This window comes from Polypterus senegalus, chromosome 14, assembly GCF_016835505.1.
Source record: "Polypterus senegalus isolate Bchr_013 chromosome 14, ASM1683550v1, whole genome shotgun sequence".
Classification (NCBI taxonomy): Eukaryota; Metazoa; Chordata; class Cladistia; order Polypteriformes; family Polypteridae; genus Polypterus; species Polypterus senegalus.
Genome location: NC_053167.1, coordinates 30,255,311 through 30,273,877, shown reverse-complemented (window position 1 = coordinate 30,273,877; position 18,567 = coordinate 30,255,311). Strand labels below are relative to the sequence as shown.

The 18,567-nt window shown below is 37.9% G+C and overlaps 1 protein-coding gene and 1 long non-coding RNA gene across 4 annotated transcripts in view; one reads left to right on the top strand and one right to left on the bottom strand.

Moving 5' to 3' along the window:
* Nucleotides 1-18,567, bottom strand: part of cdh26.1 (cadherin 26, tandem duplicate 1) — a 116,651-nt gene that overhangs the window by 4,427 nt on the left and 93,657 nt on the right. For both annotated transcript variants that reach the window (XM_039734934.1, XM_039734935.1), the window contains exons 15-17: nt 11,417-11,488; nt 7,185-7,259; nt 4,471-4,530 (exon numbers count right to left, since the gene is read on the bottom strand). In XM_039734934.1, the coding sequence (XP_039590868.1) occupies nt 4,471-4,530; nt 7,185-7,259; nt 11,417-11,488 (207 nt within the window). The remainder of the gene's footprint in view (nt 1-4,470; nt 4,531-7,184; nt 7,260-11,416; nt 11,489-18,567) is intronic.
* LOC120514523 overlaps nt 1-18,567 on the top strand; it is a 122,971-nt gene that overhangs the window by 93,113 nt on the left and 11,291 nt on the right. The window lies entirely within an intron of this gene.

The following is an 18,567-nucleotide window of genomic DNA, read 5'->3' as shown; positions in this document are numbered from 1 at the left end:
AGGCAGTGTTACGGGTGCCGAAGGTTGGGCCATATTTGGCGGAACTGTTCTTGAAAAGTGGGGGACAAGATGTCAATTTGGAATAATATTCCCCCTAGGTTCTCCAGGGACCAAGATGTTCGTTTTAATCAAGGCTCAACCAGGACGTCCTCTTGGAGGAAGACTTCCCTCTCGGGGCAGGCCGCTCCGAATAATAATTCGTCGCTGGGGAATACTGTGATGGATGGCCGGCCATTTATCCCGGCCAATACCCCCAAGCCGCCAGGTGGAGCCCTCCTTGCAGCGTGGAGGTCCCCAGAAGACCAGCAGTGCATCATGGACAATGGAGTTTTTATGCAAAGCCCTGCTGGATGCCGTGGGGGCCACAGGAGGGAGCTGCAGGGAGGACCGAGGGCTTTTTCGTGCCCTGTGACCCGGAGGTTCGTCACAGGAAGAGCGACGGACTTCCGGGTTGAAGAAAGGGACTATTTACCCTGACCCGGAAGGAATAAGGACTTGTGGACTATTGGGCAGAAACACTTCCGGGTCAGGGAGTATAAAAGGACTTTGGGAACTCACAGACAATGAGCTGAGCTGGGTGGAAGGGTGGCAACGCGTCTGGGAGCTGGAGGATTGGTTATTTGTGTATTTGTGATTAGTATTAGTGATTTATATGAGTATTGTGGAGGAGAGTGTGCTTTGTACACTGTGGAAGAAAAATAATGTCAACATTTGGACTTTTACCTGGTGTCTGGAGTCGTGGACAGGGGTTCAAGGGAGTGAGAACGCCCCCTATCGTTCACAATATATATATATTATATATATATATATATATATATATATATATATATATATATATATATATATATATATATATATAGTGAAAAACGGCCGGCATTTCAGTCCGGTCGGGACATCCCTCCAAGGAAGGAAACAGCCTTTATAGGGCACTACATCCTCCGGAATGCTAGATAGCAGCTCCCCTGGATGGAAATGACTCCTTGGATTCCCGCAGGTCAGCGTGGGACACGGAATCCGTATCCTCAGCCATGTTGGGTACCGTGTGTGCTGCCAGGGGGAGCTCACCAAGAACCAGGGGGATATTATGAGGACATCAACCCGGAAGTGCTTCGGGGTCACGAGGACGGAAGCCCGCAGTACTTCCGGGACGATTAATAAAGGAAGATGTGATGGTGACCCGGAGAAGAAATACCCCAGTAGATCGAGCTGGAGTTGCGAGGGTGTGTGACGGAGCCGCTGGGAGTGGAGGATTGGATTATTGTTGTTGTTATTATTATTATTATTTGTTTATTAGTGAGAATTGTGGAAAGCGCTTTGTGCACTTTAATCAAGAATTATTAAAGATTATTCTTCTGTGCTTTTAAACGTGCGTCTAGGACGTCTGTCTGATGGGTTCAATGGGGCAACAACGACCCCTAGTGTCCACTATATATATTTGCAGCTGGAGATCCACAAAGGGAGAAAAAGAAATCTCGTATCAAAAGTAGTTTTTTATTCCTGAGCTTTCAACCCCTGCCTGGGGTCTTCATCAGAGGATAATGCTTAGACTTACAAGAATCAAAGGCAATATATAGCAAAAAATTACGTATGCTGGATTTATGTCCAAGTGTCTGTTGATGGCGTTCTCATTTGATAACCAGGATTCGGCCAGCTCTCTGGCACTTTTCGTACTGGCCTTGAATTTTACTTGTACATGGTCCCAGTCAAATGTATGTCCTATTAATTTAGTGTGCGTATAGATCAATGATAGTGGGTCCTTTCTTCTGATGGCATTGTGGTGTTCCTGTATATGTGTTGCGATTCTTTTTGCAGTTTGTCCAATGTATACCGCTCAGCACAAACTGCATGGAATGCTGTACACTGTGTTTCTTGTTTCTGCTGTCGATTTCTTGTTTTTGGCATTAAAGAGGACCGTGCGCAGATTGTTTGGGGGTTTGTGTGCTATTCTGACGCCTGACTTGGCCAGGATGCACACTGCACCTTCAGACCCCTTGTGGTGATATGGGAATGAGTGCCAGGTGGGGTGGTGGTTCTGATTCAAGTCCATTGTTTGATAAGTTTTTTGGCGTCTTCTGTTTAGGCTTCGATTAATGAATGTTTTTGAGTATACGTTTGAAGTGAAAAGATGGAAGAGATTGCGTCTCTCATTCATTTTTGTTTCCTTCATATTACAATAGGTGTGGACTCTTCTGAATAGAGTTTTAACACAGCTCCGTTTATGAGATACTGGGTGGTTGCTGTTGAAGTGTAATATTTTGTCTGCAAAGTATTCTTTACGGTAAACACTAGTGGTCAGGGTGGCATCATTATTTCTTTCGATGTAGATGTCCAGGAAGCTGATGTGCCGGTTAATTTCTTTTTCCATTGTGAATTGGATTGCAGGGAATATTGTGTTGATGTGGTTGTAGAATTCTTTCAGCTGATCATTTTTTAGTATGACGAATGTGTCGTCTACATAGCGTATCCAAATTTTGGGTGTGAACTGGGATAGAGCAATGTTTTCAATACTACACTCAGAAAGAAGGCATGCCAATGGGATCACCGTTATCAGGACTTTTAGCAGAACTGGTAATGTGGCAGCAATTTGAAAACGATACTTCTCTCAGTGCTTTTATGCAGGATTTATAATTATTTAATTAGCATTGGGCCTTTTTTGGCAATCTCTTTAATATCATTATCCTTTTTTTATGGCCTTGGCCATAAGCACTAATAGCCTCAACTCGTTTGGCCATAAATCAGCTCATGATTATCATACATATATATACAATTATCAACAAATGTAAAGATTATGGCAGAGCTGTAAATCTGCCTAGAGGAAAATCAGCACAAAAAATGAGAGATCATGATAGAATCATAGAGCAAGGGATGCAAACCTGATGTAGTCTGCAAGAAACCTGTGCCTAGGAAGATTTGTTTTACATCCAAACAGCAATCCCAAGCATAAAGCCAAAGCTACACAGAAATGGCTTAAAAACAGCAATGTGAATGACCTGGAGTGGCAGAGTCCAAATCTCAATCAAATTTAGAATTTGTTGCTGGAGCTGAAAATGGATGAGCAATCATGATTCCCTTGTAGCCTGACATGGCTTGAGCAGAAAAATGATTTACTCATGTTCTGATGTGTAAAGCTGACAAGACACCGGTGCACGCAGTTTCAAGGCTGGAATGACATCCTAATATGTGATAAATATTGTTGTGTTTTATACTTCTAAATAATTTAGATCATTTTGCAGATATCTGTTTCCACTTAAAAATTAAAAAGTCTTTTTCTGTTACTCATTTAAAAAAAAATTGGACATGAGCATCAGTAGGCTTTGGGGCCTAGGAACCAAGTTACCCAAACTATTCTATAACATTTAAGTAATTATTTATCACTGTGATGCTGATGTTTCTGATTATGAAATAGGTCATTAAAATAGCAATTGATGAGAAGAATTCATAATTAATTTCAGAATTACAGCAGTTGAGGGATCTTCTAAAGTGCCCCTTTCTTTTGCATGATTTGCCTAAAAAACTAACCAGCACATCATCATCTCATAACAGGCCTAAGTTTTGAGTTTGGCATTTATCCGTCCAGCCATTTTACCTCTAGACCATCCTCAAGAAACTATGACACACAGACACAAACACAGAGACAGACACACACCCATCATTGAGATACTGAGGTTTTCCTGAACCCTAAAACATCAAGGTCTGTCAAAAATGGGAGATCGAAATTCCTGACAAATCTAAATCTTTTGCTCCTCCCACATAGACAATAATCTATGGGGGGTCAGAGGGATTGAAGGGGTACAAAGCAAAAAAGCCAAATTAAAGCCACTGTGATTGAATGTTGTATTATAATACAATGTGTCAATTTCCAAGGGGGTAGAATACTTTCAATAAGCTTGTATTGGTCTGATTGTTTTTTTAACTTGAGTTTATTGTTAGCCTATTACAAATGAGTGTATGAAGTACACATCTCAAATTCCATTAGCTATAACACATGAGAACGTGCTTTTTGTGCTTTAGTAGACTCCATATCAGAGTTGGAGTAACTGGAGAAAGAACTTCTAGCTACTCAAAAAGCACCCCCATTGAATAAACACCAGACCATGTACCTAAAGAAGACAAAATGCATTGAAATTTTTTTTCCAGTATTAGAAACTATATTGTCCGAGTAGTGTCAGATAATATTTCTGGAATTCTAAATCAGATTTTTCTTTATTTGATTCCATTATTATCTGGTTTATCAGTTCATCAAAATCCATTAGCCTTCTACAGTGTAACTGTGGATTAGATTCCAGTATAATCATAACTCCTTCCTGATTATCAATTAATAAAATAGCATTTGCTCTGAATTCAGTATAGTATAAATGTACAGACATACAGTAATACATAAATGGTTACTGTGAGTTACTGTTTCCTAACACCTCAGTGACAATATATCCACCCTTTTAATCAAAAAGTCTTGTTACAAAATTGACATACCATATTAATCATCTCCTGCAGCTCACTTCTTGTTGACCAAGGGTACTTCCCAGAAGGCTGCTAACAATATAAAATTGAAAAGATATCAGAATACATACATAGAATGGTTTTGCAGACAGAACCATTTAACTGAAGACAATGTGGACCTAATCATGGAAACGATGGTTCAGTTTCTTTCACAGTTAATTTGCTGGTCTTTAGTAGATGCAGCACATGAAGAAGATAGCACAAAACGGGAAATAACCCTAAAGAAACAATCTCTTTAAATTATTACTGTACTGTGTACCATAATTTACAAAAAATTCTATAAGTCACTTACAGTATATACAATAATTTATGCAAATAATAAAATGTTCAAAATATAACATTTTTTCTTCCTACATGTAAAGCAATCTGCCACCAATCTGCCCAATCTTGTATTCTGTTCAGTTCCACCTGTAGTCATTCAGCTCATTCAACATTATCTTTCATTCTTCCTAATACAATATCATCTGTAAACGTGACCAGCTCCCAGATCATTCATGTCAATTAAAAAGCAGAGGTCCCAGGACTAGACACTGAGTGACACTACTTATGGCATAAATTAATTCAGAAAAGGGTCCTGACAAACCTTAGTTTACTTTCAAGTGTTTAATGCAGATTTGACCCCATCTACACAATGCACTTTGAATTCCCACTGTCTTTTAGTTTTATCCCTAACCTCTTCTGTAGGACTTTATCAAAAGGTTTATAAAAATCAACATAAACAATATGACACAGACCTTTGATTGTATACTTTAGTTGCCTTCTCACAGAATACTAGCATGTTAGTGAAACACTATCACGTCTTCTAAACACATAATGACACCCGTTATTGCCATGTGCTCCCTAACCTAACATCTTCTTTAATAATTTCTTTCATTAATTTAACCATGATACAGGCTAAGCATACTTGCCTATACGGTAGTTACCTGTATATACTTGATCTCCCATTTTTGTATATAATGTGGTAACAGTCAAAGGTTATAGTCTTTATGAATTTCTCAAGTCTCTAGTGATTTTTAAACAATACGTGTGAAGGGTGTTAATAGGTACTCACTAACCTCCTTAAGCACTCTAGGGGAAATGTTAATTGGTCCCATCAATATGTCTGACTTCAGCCTTTCTGACCCTAACAGCAATTCTACCTCTACAATTTCAAATTAAGTACTCCCGCTTGATAGTCCATGTAACTGTTGATAGGTTTTGCAGGTTTTTCTACATGTAACTTTAGAGCATCTGCTATTTCACTGTCTGTATGGTTTAGTTCCCTATGCTGTTTCTAATATAGTTCACTTCCTCTTTAACCATTCTTTCACTTTTAAAGAAAAGAATGTGACTGGGTTATCTTTTATTTTTTTCTGCAATATTTTTTACTAATTGCTTTTTAGCATTTATAATATCTTGATATTCTTTTTAATTTTTGCTCTAATGCCCTAATGCTGCTGAACATCATTGTCTTGTGCAAATATACAGTTGCTTTTTACACTGAACTATGAGTTCCTTATTTATTTATTGCAGTAGTCCTCTTTAAATTCTTACTGCTTCTGAATTTTAGGATAAAATTGTCCTGCATAAGACATAAAAAGTTTTTAAAGGTGCTTCACTGCTCCTCATCTCATCTCACTTAAAAGCTTATCAGTTTTTACCTTCTTTAGATCTTGACATATCTGCTTTACATTTCCCCTATTAAAGTTATATTTATTATTTATATTTTCTTGTGCTCCTTATTTCTCACAGCTGCATTATCTGAATTGCACTTCTAAGTGAGCGCTCATTGGTTGTCAGCTCTAATGCACAAAGGGTCGTTCCTAAGACTATAGACATAATCAGACCCATCTGATTTTGTCAGGCTGAGCCGCAGACTAGTTGGATTCACTAGATATGTCAGACTATGCAACTGGCAGTCATGGGAATGTACTATGACTGACTACCTTTTATTCACTAAGATTATATAAAAGAAGTCTAAGTCACTGGAAAATTCATGTAATATGACATGGCTATAATTCAGTTTGCGCTTCTCCATATCTATGCTATACCGGGGCTCTCCTCAACAGTAAAACGTGACTGGTTCCTCCTGTGCCGATTAAAAAACAACAAAGTGAAAAGGCTCTAAAGACTATTGCACTGTACCATAATGGGAACCAGAACACAAAGTTTTAGGAGAAAATTCTAGATGCACTAGAAAACACACAGAAATACCACACTGCTCAGAAGTTCAGTACTCAGTCAAAAAAGAATGATGTCAGCATGCCTCCTTGCTCCAATGTAGGTATCTTTCCAATTATCTTTTATTCTATCAATTAAGTATTTTCTATTCTTGATCTTGACTTAAGGCTTGCATACACATATTTTTGTACTAGTTATTTTTATAGACTGCTAACATGACTTAATGAAATTACATTGATTATGCTTTCCTTATGACTGCTTGATCAAATAAGATTAATGCAGTAGTGCTTCGGTTTTGATAATTACAACAGAATCAATAATTGTAATGCTCAACTAAACTGAATTGGCATGGATAAGAGGATTCAAAACACTTTGAATGCAGTTGCTCTATTCAACAGGATCTAAAAAAGCCCCGAGTTGTGAGTTTTCCACCTTGAGCTTGTCAAAACAAAAAAAAAATGGCAGCTATGATATTTGTTCACCGATTTTTTTTTTTTTAATTATGGATGGTTAAGCATGATACTCACATGGCTTACAGATATCCTGCTGCTCTGGGAACGATAACAGTGTGAATAGGTAGATTTCCCCCTCCCTTGTAGTCCCTGAAACAATAGTTATGTTTATTAATTGGGTAACCTTAAGAAATAAAAAAAGTCCTGTTTAGTGCAGCATTCCTGTTATTGAAAACACTGAAAAACAGTAAAGTTGCAAGAAATTCTTAATGGGAGAACGATCAATGCATTTAGGAAATGAACACTTTAACAACCTTAATAACACATGTTTTATTATTACAACTATCAATTTGCAAGCAAATAGTGATTGGAAGTGTACAGCTTTAAAAAAAAAAAATTTACTTCTAATACTACTAATAAAATAAGGTACAGCAGTAGAAAAAGTGTAAAGATTCATAGTATTTTTTCTAATTTTTAATGGAACTCTCATAAACGTAAAATACTCCAATGCGGAACTTTTTATCCAATTGTTCCATAATTTAGTTTATTTTTGTGATATTAAACTTTTCCAAAATTACAATTTAGCACACAAAACTTGTTTGTTTTTGTAATTTAAATATTATAATAGCATTTTTTTGCACATCTAGTATTTCATTTGCTCATAAATTATCTGTAAAGTGAACATCAAAAAATAACTCACTAACTAATCCCAAATTCTAAAAAAAATGCTTGATGGATTTTATTGAAATTTGCTGAAATTATGGAAAAAAGAAAATCAGCTGGCCAGTGTGCCTTTTATTTGTTAATGTTTGCTGATGATAATATTCTAGAGAGCAGGCTATCACATCATCATTTTAACGGCTGTGCAAATTAAGGCAGCCAGCAAAAGCAAAGTGGAAGGACAGAAACACATAGTTATTCCCTGTTCTTTCGAATTCTTCTTACTCTTCACAATACTGTATTTATATATAGCAGTTCAAGCTGGAGAGGCTTTGTTTTCCTGGAACTGTTGAAACGTAATCATATACACTGAAGAATGGAAGGGGAGTAAACATCCTACTTTAGTGGTAAAATGCAGAACATGCAGTACTGGGGAGAACTGGGGTGTCTCACTGCAGATCAGTCCTCAGTGTCTTGGTACACTCTAGTTTGTAAAGCAGAAACAGGGAAATGCAGCACAGCATCCCCACTTCAAGGCCTATGCACAACATATGCCATGACCGATGGCATGCCTTGTTCAGTTTAAATGCTTGTGAAGCTCAGTAAAGGGAGCCCCATAGACAGAATATAGATCAGGTGGACATTGTGTTCACAATATTATTTCTTTTCACCTGTTCTTCTCTGTACAATGCTTATAACATTTAATTCATTGCATAGGCCACAAAAACATGTCACCTGTAAATGTCAATGCTGAAGTTAAAGTAAACCAAGATTCAGTGTATATTACTTTTGCTTTAAACCCTTCAAAATTTTGTAACAGTTCAAGATTACAGATCAAAGCAATACATTCAAACATAATTGAAGCTACCATTTTTACAGGTCTTAATACAAATTGAAATTACATTTATACCCAAAATTCCTATTACCGTATATACTCACATATACAGTAAGTCGGGTCTTAAAACCTGAAAAATCGTTCATAAAATCAGACCCCAACTTATACGCCCGTTCAAAAATGTGACATTTATTTATTTATTTTTTTTACATCTTCTTGCCTCCTCCAATCTCACATCAGTTTCTCAGACGCATTGAATTTTGTTGCAGCAGCGCAGTTACCAATTTCTTTCTCTACGTCAATAACGTTTAACTTAAAACCAGCTTCATATTTTCTTTTGACTGAATTTGATGTTCTTACAATAAAGGTGTATGAGGGTGTGAGATACATAAAAACATAAATCAGTGCAAAAATTGCTTCAGAATAGTTTGGGTATTACCGTGTGGTCACATAGGCACGAGAGAGAGAATGGGGGTGGGGGGTGTTAGGAGCTTCTGCTGATACAGCACATTGCTGCACTCACATAGGAAAAAAAGAGTGTGCTCCGTGGTTACTCTCTCAGGTGAGTGTTAGCATATCATAATCTCTTGGACCAATACCGTGGGTTTTCCGCATTAGACTTATACGACTGACAGACATTATAAAATACCACAAATTATACGAAAAAATCAAGTCCCAATTTATCCGCATGAGAACTTATCTGGGAGTATATAAGGTATGTCTACAAATTTCCTGTTTGAAATCAAAAGAATAGAGTTTCCTATAAAACTATGTTTTCCAATGAAAATCAGCAAGTGCCAAGGTAAGACAGTAGGAAAAGCATAAATTTCTTTGTAAAATGTTTTACTGATGGGCAATTGCATGAAACATTTTCAAGAATAAGGGACTCTAGTAAACTAATACCGTTAGAAAAAAATATTATATACAGAAAAGTACTTGGTTACATAGTACTGTACGTATGACGGATCTGAGTAATTGACAGCACTATAATTAGACCCATTGTCTTAGGAAATTTCCTAGGCAAAACTTAATAACACAGCTAGTAGGTATACAAAAACAGTACTAATATATTGTATAATCTTTGTATGTGTAGATTTATTGCTCTGCTGTCTCCTTATGATGTTATCCCGCACCATAAAATCAAATAATGTATTATTTGCCCCAGGGTAATCTGATGAGGGCCAGTGTGGTTATTTCATTGTAATTTGAAGGGTTGGTCAATGTATTAAAGTAAGAAAATGGCTAAAAATGCAGTTTGCATTTTACTTTGTACGTAAAGATAAACCATAAAGCATATTGCGTCTTTAAGGAATGATTTAGGTGAAGAATTGCAGTTTTTCTACGGTGGCGCAGCTGTCAAAACTGTTACTCCTGAACATTTAGTAGCATTGTTGACAACTATATTATTTAATCAACAAATTATACATTTACTCTGGCAGCAAAGCAAAAAGTCTAAAAGATGAATATTATTGAATCATGTTTAATTTTAAAGCAAAATTAAATCAAACTGCCTAAATCTACTTCTATATATTCTTCTGTACATGTCATTTTCAGATAACTGCAAACATGGTCTCTGAATAACTAAATATATTATTTAACAATGCAAATTGTTTCATAATTTTTAAAGTTTTGCTAGGAGGTATATAAAAAGGTACTTTATTTTAGACTGTGAAGTTAAATGTGGCTTTCTTAATTTTTCAAATGGATTACATAACATACAACTCATTCTTATATTCACTTCAGTGGGTGAAATAGACATATAATATTTACTACATGTATTGGGGGGAAGAGTCAATTCTATAAAATTTAAGGAATGATCTGTTAAACATATATGCACAAAATGTATTATTTGTAAAGTTTCATGTATTTTTTAGATCTGAAAATGTGCATGGATGGTTTTCATCTTATGTACGGATGAGGAATGTGCATGAATGAATTTGGGGCAAAAAATCATTTATTTATTTCAAAGTCTAAGCCAGAAGTAATGTAGAATATCTTGTCATTGAAGACCATACGAGTAGACTGTAGAAGATGACTGGTAAATCAAGACACTCTGCTAGATTACCTACTATAATTCTCTCCATTAATTCTTATACTTTTCATTTAATAGTCAGTGTAGGACTTGCTGAGAATGTGTAATGATTTGATTCTAATATGAATAAGTTTACATTCGCAAGTAATCTGCATTATTGGTGGTAATGATTGGCTTATCATTTTTTTAGGTGCCTTATATTGTACTTATACCTTCAAGGAGAATAGATTTCAGGATGTTAACCTTGCTTCTGTATATAAATAACATTTATTGCTATTGAAGCTACTTCTTTTTGGTGTTTATTTCAAATCATTAGGTTTTTAAAACTTTACTCTTGTTACTAGTCAATATAATACAATAAATTATATAACACATGAGTGACTAAATTCACATTATTGAATAGGTTCCCATATGTAGGTGGAAAAGCTATCAGTAGCATGTTGCTAGCATGCTACACATATTTATTCATTTTGAAATGTACGTATTTTATCCAGGTATCCAGGTATTTTCTTCTGTCTCCCAAAAAACGTGTATCATGATAGCTAGTAATTCTATGCTGACTCAGTATGAATGAATACTTGTGTGTGAGTCTGATGGACTGGTTCCCTATCTCATTTTGGCTATTGCCTTATATCAGAATCTGTGCCACAGGCTCAAGCCCTCCACTATACTATAAATGGATTAGGAATGACATGGAAGTGGGGGGATAGAAGGAAAAAAACTTTAAAATGCATAGCAAAACTAAAACATATAGTTCAATATAATGTGTATTTTACTTACAGAGTCCATGAAGCTCTTCTGTGGTCCTCCATTAGTGTACTTCTTATTGTTGCCCCAGTTTGGTTGTGAAGCCTGAAATTAACCAGATAAGAAACATGAATCATCTAGAGAATTAATTTTGTTTACTGACTTTTTCAGTTGATAGAGAGTTTTGTATTAAATGTTTGGATTTTAATCATTTAAAAGAAGTTTGATCTTTTCTTGACATTTTATTTGTAATTAGTCTTAATCTATTTACAGCTGTGTTTACACCAAAAATGCAAGCAACAATCTGCCATTGAAATTACATCATTTTTTAATGCTTTTACAGTGCTAGCTGATATCTGCCTAAATGCACCTTTCTGCATATGTTGTATGTCACTTGCAACCACTCCTTTTCAAAACAGATATATGTATTTTTTCTTTCTGCCACTCTAAACACAGCATATATGTTATTTTTCACTGTAGTTTTCTTAGGTTTCTCTGCTGTGGTGTCCATAAGGAGCTCAGTCCATTCTTTAACATTTAGGTCTCTTAGTTTTATCTTCTGATTGAGCAGAAAAAAAAAATCATTGTATGCAAATAGTGTTGATATTTAACTGTACCTGAACATCCTACTTGCATAAAATATGTCAGAATTCATTAAACTGAGGATGACTAAGTGTGATTTCGTTTCTGGGATTTTCAGTGAAATTTTAAAACATATCAGTTCCTTTGATTGTGTGGCACTGATTTACCTATCTGTCATAATTAAAATTTTATTCTTTTATGCATAATGTATTTCCAGAATTGGTGTTGTTATGTACTGGTAATCTGTCGGGACTGTTTCTCCATAAGCTTCCAGGATAATAATAATAATATTTTATTTATATAACATCTTTCCAGATCAGACCTATTACAGTGGTATTGTTAGCAAACTTGAGGATGGTGTTAGAGCTGTACTTAGCTACGCAGTCATGGGTGTAGAGAGAGTAAAGAAGGGGGCTGATCACGCTGCCCTGCAGGGTGCCAGTGTTGATGGTGATGATGGAGGAGATTTTTCCACCAATACGCACTTGCTGAGGTCTACCAGTAAGGAAGTCCAGTACCCAGTTGCACAGTGAAGAGCTAAGCCCCAGATCCAAGAGTTTAGTGATGAGCTTGGATGGAATGACGGTGTTAAATGGAGAGCTGTAGTCCACAAACAGCAGCCTGGAATAACAGTTCTTGTTCTCCAGATGAGACAGGGTGGTGTGAAGTGTTATGGAGATGGCATCCTTAGAGGACCTGTTGTAACGGTAAGCAAACTGGAGGGGGTCCAGACTGGCAGGGATGATGTCCTTGATGTATTCTAGCACCAGCCTCTCAAAGCATTTTATGGCTATGGGAGTAAGTGCTACTGGGCAGTAATCATTAGGGCAATCTACTTTATTTTTCTTTACTACACCTTTCTACCAAGATTTAACAGACTCTACCTTCTGCTAAGATCTAGTTAATCTGTATTAATCTTCAGTCTGAATGTGGATACCAAACACATTCAATAGCTCAACTATGAGAAGAGTTCTAGAGAAGAGTTACCAAGTAAGTTAAAAGAGCAGCCTACAGTTATACTGTATATCTGGATTTTTGATTAGTAAGAAGACTGGTGTTAGAAGTGTCAAAAATGTCTACAAGGCTAAGAATGAAAAATGTAGAATGCTGCAACAAATTATTTCACCTATGTGATGATTCTGGGTTTTAGTTTTTGGATTTATTGCAATTATTTTCATTGACTGTGATGTCACCACAGCACCATCTTATGTCGTTGTTGCCCTATATTGCTTGATTCTCATGACCATGGCCAGGTCAAACAGTTCTCAAAGCAGCTTGGCTGAACCAAAGTACACACACTCTCCATATCCAGCCACCCCGTGACAGTGCGGGTTAGCTCCATTATGCCAATTCCCTCTGGGAGTCCCTTGAATCCACCATTGACAATAACGTCACTGAGATGAGGTGGACAAATGAGGACAAATACACATAGTAAGGGATAGGTGCAAAGAGGTATACAGTAATTTTTTTTAAATCCATCCAGGAACAAAATTGCAAATTGTGCAGTGCAAAATCACCTTTAAATAAATAATCTATTAAAACGGCAAAGGTTAAAACCAGCCACAATAAATAATCCAATAAAGCAATGAGGTTAAAAGCTAGAGATAGCTCATAAAATTCATGAGCCCCAACGCTTCCCTTTAAACCTAGTGTCTCCTCTCCTTATCCTATTTAGACCTTGCAAAAGGAGGAGACGCCGGCCGACAAGTGCAGTCAACCTTCAAATAACAGGCCCAGGTCCCTGCTGCCCATTGCTTCACAGTAGGGCTTCCACTAATTACTAATTGCTTCTTTAACCCCAATGTTAAAAAGTCTGTTCTTGATGCTGACAATCTTAACAAATTCCGGATTATTTCCCACTTACCTTTTCTGTCAAAAGTTCTTGAGCATGTTGTAGCTTCCCAACACACCAATTACTTAACCTCTAATAACTTGATGGAACCCTTTCAGTCTGGTTTCAGGGCGCGGCACAGCTGTGAAACTGCTCTGCTACGGGTAACCAATGATTTGCTTATGGCAGCAGACTCTGGACAAACCAGCGTATTAATTCTATTAGACCTCCGTGCAGCATTTGACACTCAGGTCAGACATGACATTCTACTGTCCAGAATGGAGAACATGCTGGGTATTTCTGGCACTGCCCTCCAGTGGTTCAAGTCCTATCTTACTGATAGGCAAGAGTTTGTTAGTCTTGGCAACAGCAGATCCAGCTCAGTGCCAGTCACACAATGAGCTCCTCAGGGCTCTGTCCTTGTCCCTCTTCTCTTCTGTATTTATATGCTTCCCCTTGGCCATATTATATGTAGCTATGGACTGGGTTATCATTTTTATGCAGACGATACTCAACTCTACCTCAATGTTAAAAGAGGAACTTCATCAGAGCTTTCTCAGCTCACAACCTGCCTCAGTGAAATTAAAACCTAGATGGAACAGAACACTTTAAAATTAAACTGCAACAAAGCTGAACTCCTGCAAATCGGGACTAAAGTGCAACTTAATAAAATGAGCTCCTTCCCAGTCAATCTTGGCGGTGATCTCATCAGACCTGCCTCTACTGTAAAGAATCTTGGTGTAATTTTTGATTCCTCCCTTTCTTATTCCACCCACATAAATCATATTAAGAAACTTTCTTACTTTCACTTCCGTAACATATCCCATGCTCGCTCCTTCCTCTGCTTCTCTAATGCTGATAAACTTGTCCATGCTTTTATCACATCATGCATCGATTACTGTAATTCCCTACTGGCAGGTGCCCCTTCTAATCTTATATCACAGCTCCAGCTTATTCAAAACTCAGCTGCTAAAGTCCTTACTCGACCCAGCAGTAGCGAACACATAACACTCATCCTACTCTCTCTTCACTGGCTCCCTGTGTCTTACAGAATCAAATATAAAATCCTGCTAATAACCTACAAATACTTAAATAACCTCATGTCAAACTACATCATTGACCTTCTCCATCACTATGTGCCTGCCCACCCACTTAGGTCCTCTGATTCTGGCAATCTTGTTGTGCCCGACACTAATCTACACTCCATGGATGACAGGACCTTCAGCTATATAGCACCCAGACTCTGGAATGACCTACCGAAATTAATTAGATCAGCTGACTCCATGAATTCTTAAAAAACAACTCAAAACTCATCTGTTCAGGAAGGCTTTTAGCTCTACCTGACTTTATTACCCTTCTGATTTCTCCTGTTAATCATGGAGAATCCATTGCATCCACTGAACAGGATCATCTCCAGACAGAAGAGCGGCTTCAGCGACAGACTGCTGTCACTGTCCTGCTCCACTGACAGACTGAGGAGATCGTTCCCCCCCCGCCCACACTATGCTACTCTTCAATTCCACCCGGGGGGTTGGGTAAACGTTAACATTATACAAAATTATTGTCTGTTATACCTGCATTTTTATCACTCTTTGATTTAATATTTTTCTTTATCAGTATGCTGCTGCTGGAGTATGTTCATTTCCCCCAGGGATTAATAAAACATCTATCTTCTCTCAGTTTACCTCTCTGTCAAGATGTTCATGCAACCTGTGTGTGTGTGCTAGACCATCAATTATGCGGTCTGTTAGGCTTTTTTTCTCTGAATTCACTGTCTTAATCCATCCATCCATTATCCAACCCGCTATATCCTAACTACAGGGTCATGGGGGTCTGCTGGAGCCAATCCCAGCCAACACAAGGCAGGAAACAAACCCCGGGCAGGGCGCCAGCCCATCGCAGACTGTCTTAATCTTCTTTTTTTATTTATCTGGTTTGTGCAATGCTATATACTATATACCCTGCAATTCTTTCTTATATTCGGTAAGTGCCTTGAGCATGGAAAAGGCGCTATATAAATAAAATGTATTATTATTATTATTACTATTAGAGCTCACCATCCAAACCCAGGACCAGGTCCCGATTGTTAATGACTCTCAATAATGCTCCTAATCTGAGCTTCACACATCCTCCACCGCCAGTCTCTGGGTGTTTGCAGGTAACACCACATTTTGGGCCGCTTTTGCTCCCAGGTAAGCACTCAATAGGAGCACCACTTCTACAGCCTCTAACTCCTACAGCCCCAAGGCTCACACCAGACCACCTGCCCCTCAATCCATTCAGCATGGGCACTCTCTTTCTCTCTCCCCATCTGTGTCTCTCTACTTCTTCTCTCCTGTTAACCTCCTCCTTATCTTTCTGTTCTTCTTTGATCACTTTTCGATCTGGGTAGTCTATTTTCTTATGATATGAGTCCTCCCTCTTTTGTCCTGTGCAGGACTCCTTTTATGATAGCTGTTTAACTAGGAGTATGCGGCACGGCCAGTCAGTACCTCCGTTAATTGTGGAGTGAAACACACACCCGCACCCAATTGGTGCCTGCACCTTCTTGGGGCATGACTATGCAGGGGGACAACTACTGGATGTTAATAGCATTAGACAAGGAAATGTGTGTAATAAACAGGATTCTAAGTAGACTGTGGATTGCTATCAAAAACCAAAGAACTAAACCTTTATTGTTGTTAAACAAGAATTGTCAAAAGTCATTAACAAAAGCACAATAAATCAATCAGATCCAAAATGCAAAAGACTGAGCCAAATACAGAAAAGAAATATGTGAGTCATTACCAGAAAAATGGAACCTAAAGCACTAAGCCAACACTTGGTCATAGTACAGATACGTAATATCGGACAAAAGAATAATGGTGCTTTGATAGATTTTTTAAGTGAACCTTTGTGACACAAATCGTGGTGGTAAACTTAGTAAACCATTAACTACTTGCTGATATTCGAAAATGATAATGGGGCAAACTTAATAAATAAAATAAATTCGAAAATAAAGATGTTAAATAAAAAAATATACACGGAAATGAAGCTTGTAACTTTGGCTTTCTTAATATAAAAGTTCCATGGACAGAAAAAATGCGTCTAAAGTAAAATTAAACTGACTGTTGAGAACCTGTGGGTTTTCCAATTCTTCGCAAGTCTGTGTGGCCTGCAGCACGAAGCCAGAGAATGGAGTTATGACAGAATATTACACTGATATATAGTAGACCCCCTGAAGATGCGATTCAGTGTTCACGGCCTCAGTTGTTTGCAGATTTTGTCTTAGAACCTAACTAATAATTGTTAGCGGAAACCGCAAAATGTCCTCCGCAATTTTTCATGGCTTTTTTCGTGGCTATACTGCACTGTAGAGAGAACAGGAAGCAACTGTAGAGGAAAACACAGCTTGGGATGGTGAAAGTAGCCAATCCAAGAGCATATTTTGCTAGAATTTGAAACTGTAACTCCCAGCAGTCCCTGCAGTGGCTCTGATTGGTCTTCTGCTGAGGGTGCAGGGGCTGTTGGGGTCAAAGGATGTCAACACAGCTTTTAAAAAGGGGGCCAGGGACCAAAAGAAAAAAAAAAAGTTTTTGTAATTTGTGTTTCAAGTTCATGTCTCTCTGCCTGACTTCTGTTGGGTTACCTGGACTTATTCATTTTGTCCTGGATCGTTTTGTGGTTGAGGTCTGGATTGCCGGTTGTCTGCCTGTGTACATGAGGACTGTAAGTGGATTCATTGCTAATCTATGAAGAAAGGAGCATTCCTGAACCCGTGCACCCGTCTTCACCATTTCAGGAACTACCAGTAAAACTATCTTTACATACCCATTCAACATGTGGATCTCTGGCCTATATATCTTCATTATTACATTTCATCCGTTGCCGTTTTTCATGTACTTTTATTGTGTGTGTTTTGTTGGTGCTTTGTTGTATTTAATGTATAACTGCCGTAAGGGGAACAGGAGTGGTATCGTTATTTTCATTACATTCTTTATTTGCTGTTTGATTACCAGTTTGCTTGGTTTTTGTCTCTGTTTGTGAATGCGTGCAGGTCGGGTCAAGGCTGGGTGTGTCCCTGGAATCTCCACCATAAAAATAAATAAATCACCGTCTTCACAACGGTGTGAATCTTAGCGGCACTGGACCACTACAGCATTATTCATTTCTCCTTGCTGCTGATTGACTGCTGCCCTGTGACGAATCTCCAATTGTGTGTTCTCATGTTTTCTGTTTTGTTCTTCTTAATCCTTAAACCGCCACAACCGGCTATAGTCGTTTCCCAGTGCCATTTGCCAGCACGTAGGAGTGGAGTATATTTGGCGATGTACATTCATTGAACGCCGCAACCGGCTATTGTAGGTTCCCAGTGCCATTTGCCAGCACGCCGGAACTGATCAGTCAGTGCCGTACATTCGTTAAGCAGTCAGCTTATGACCAAAGCCGGCCCCTGCACCCTCACTGTCTCTGAGATTCAGCCGCTCTAGGAACGTAACCCCCGCAAATTTCAAGAGTGTATTGCCATTTCCTGGCAAATAAATTTAAAGAGTTACAAAATGGAGCAGATACTGCTGTCATTGCCATTGCCTTTCTTCCCTTCAACATCATTCAGAAACTAACATGCATAATACTATGGCAGGTATATTACAGCACAATCAATAATTTGTTATTTAGTGCTGGTGAAATGGCTGAATGTAAGTGAGGAGCATATATGTGTGATGCCTTACCACATGCTCATCTTCCCAGAACTTGACATAGATATAACACATTTTAATAACTTATTTCAGGA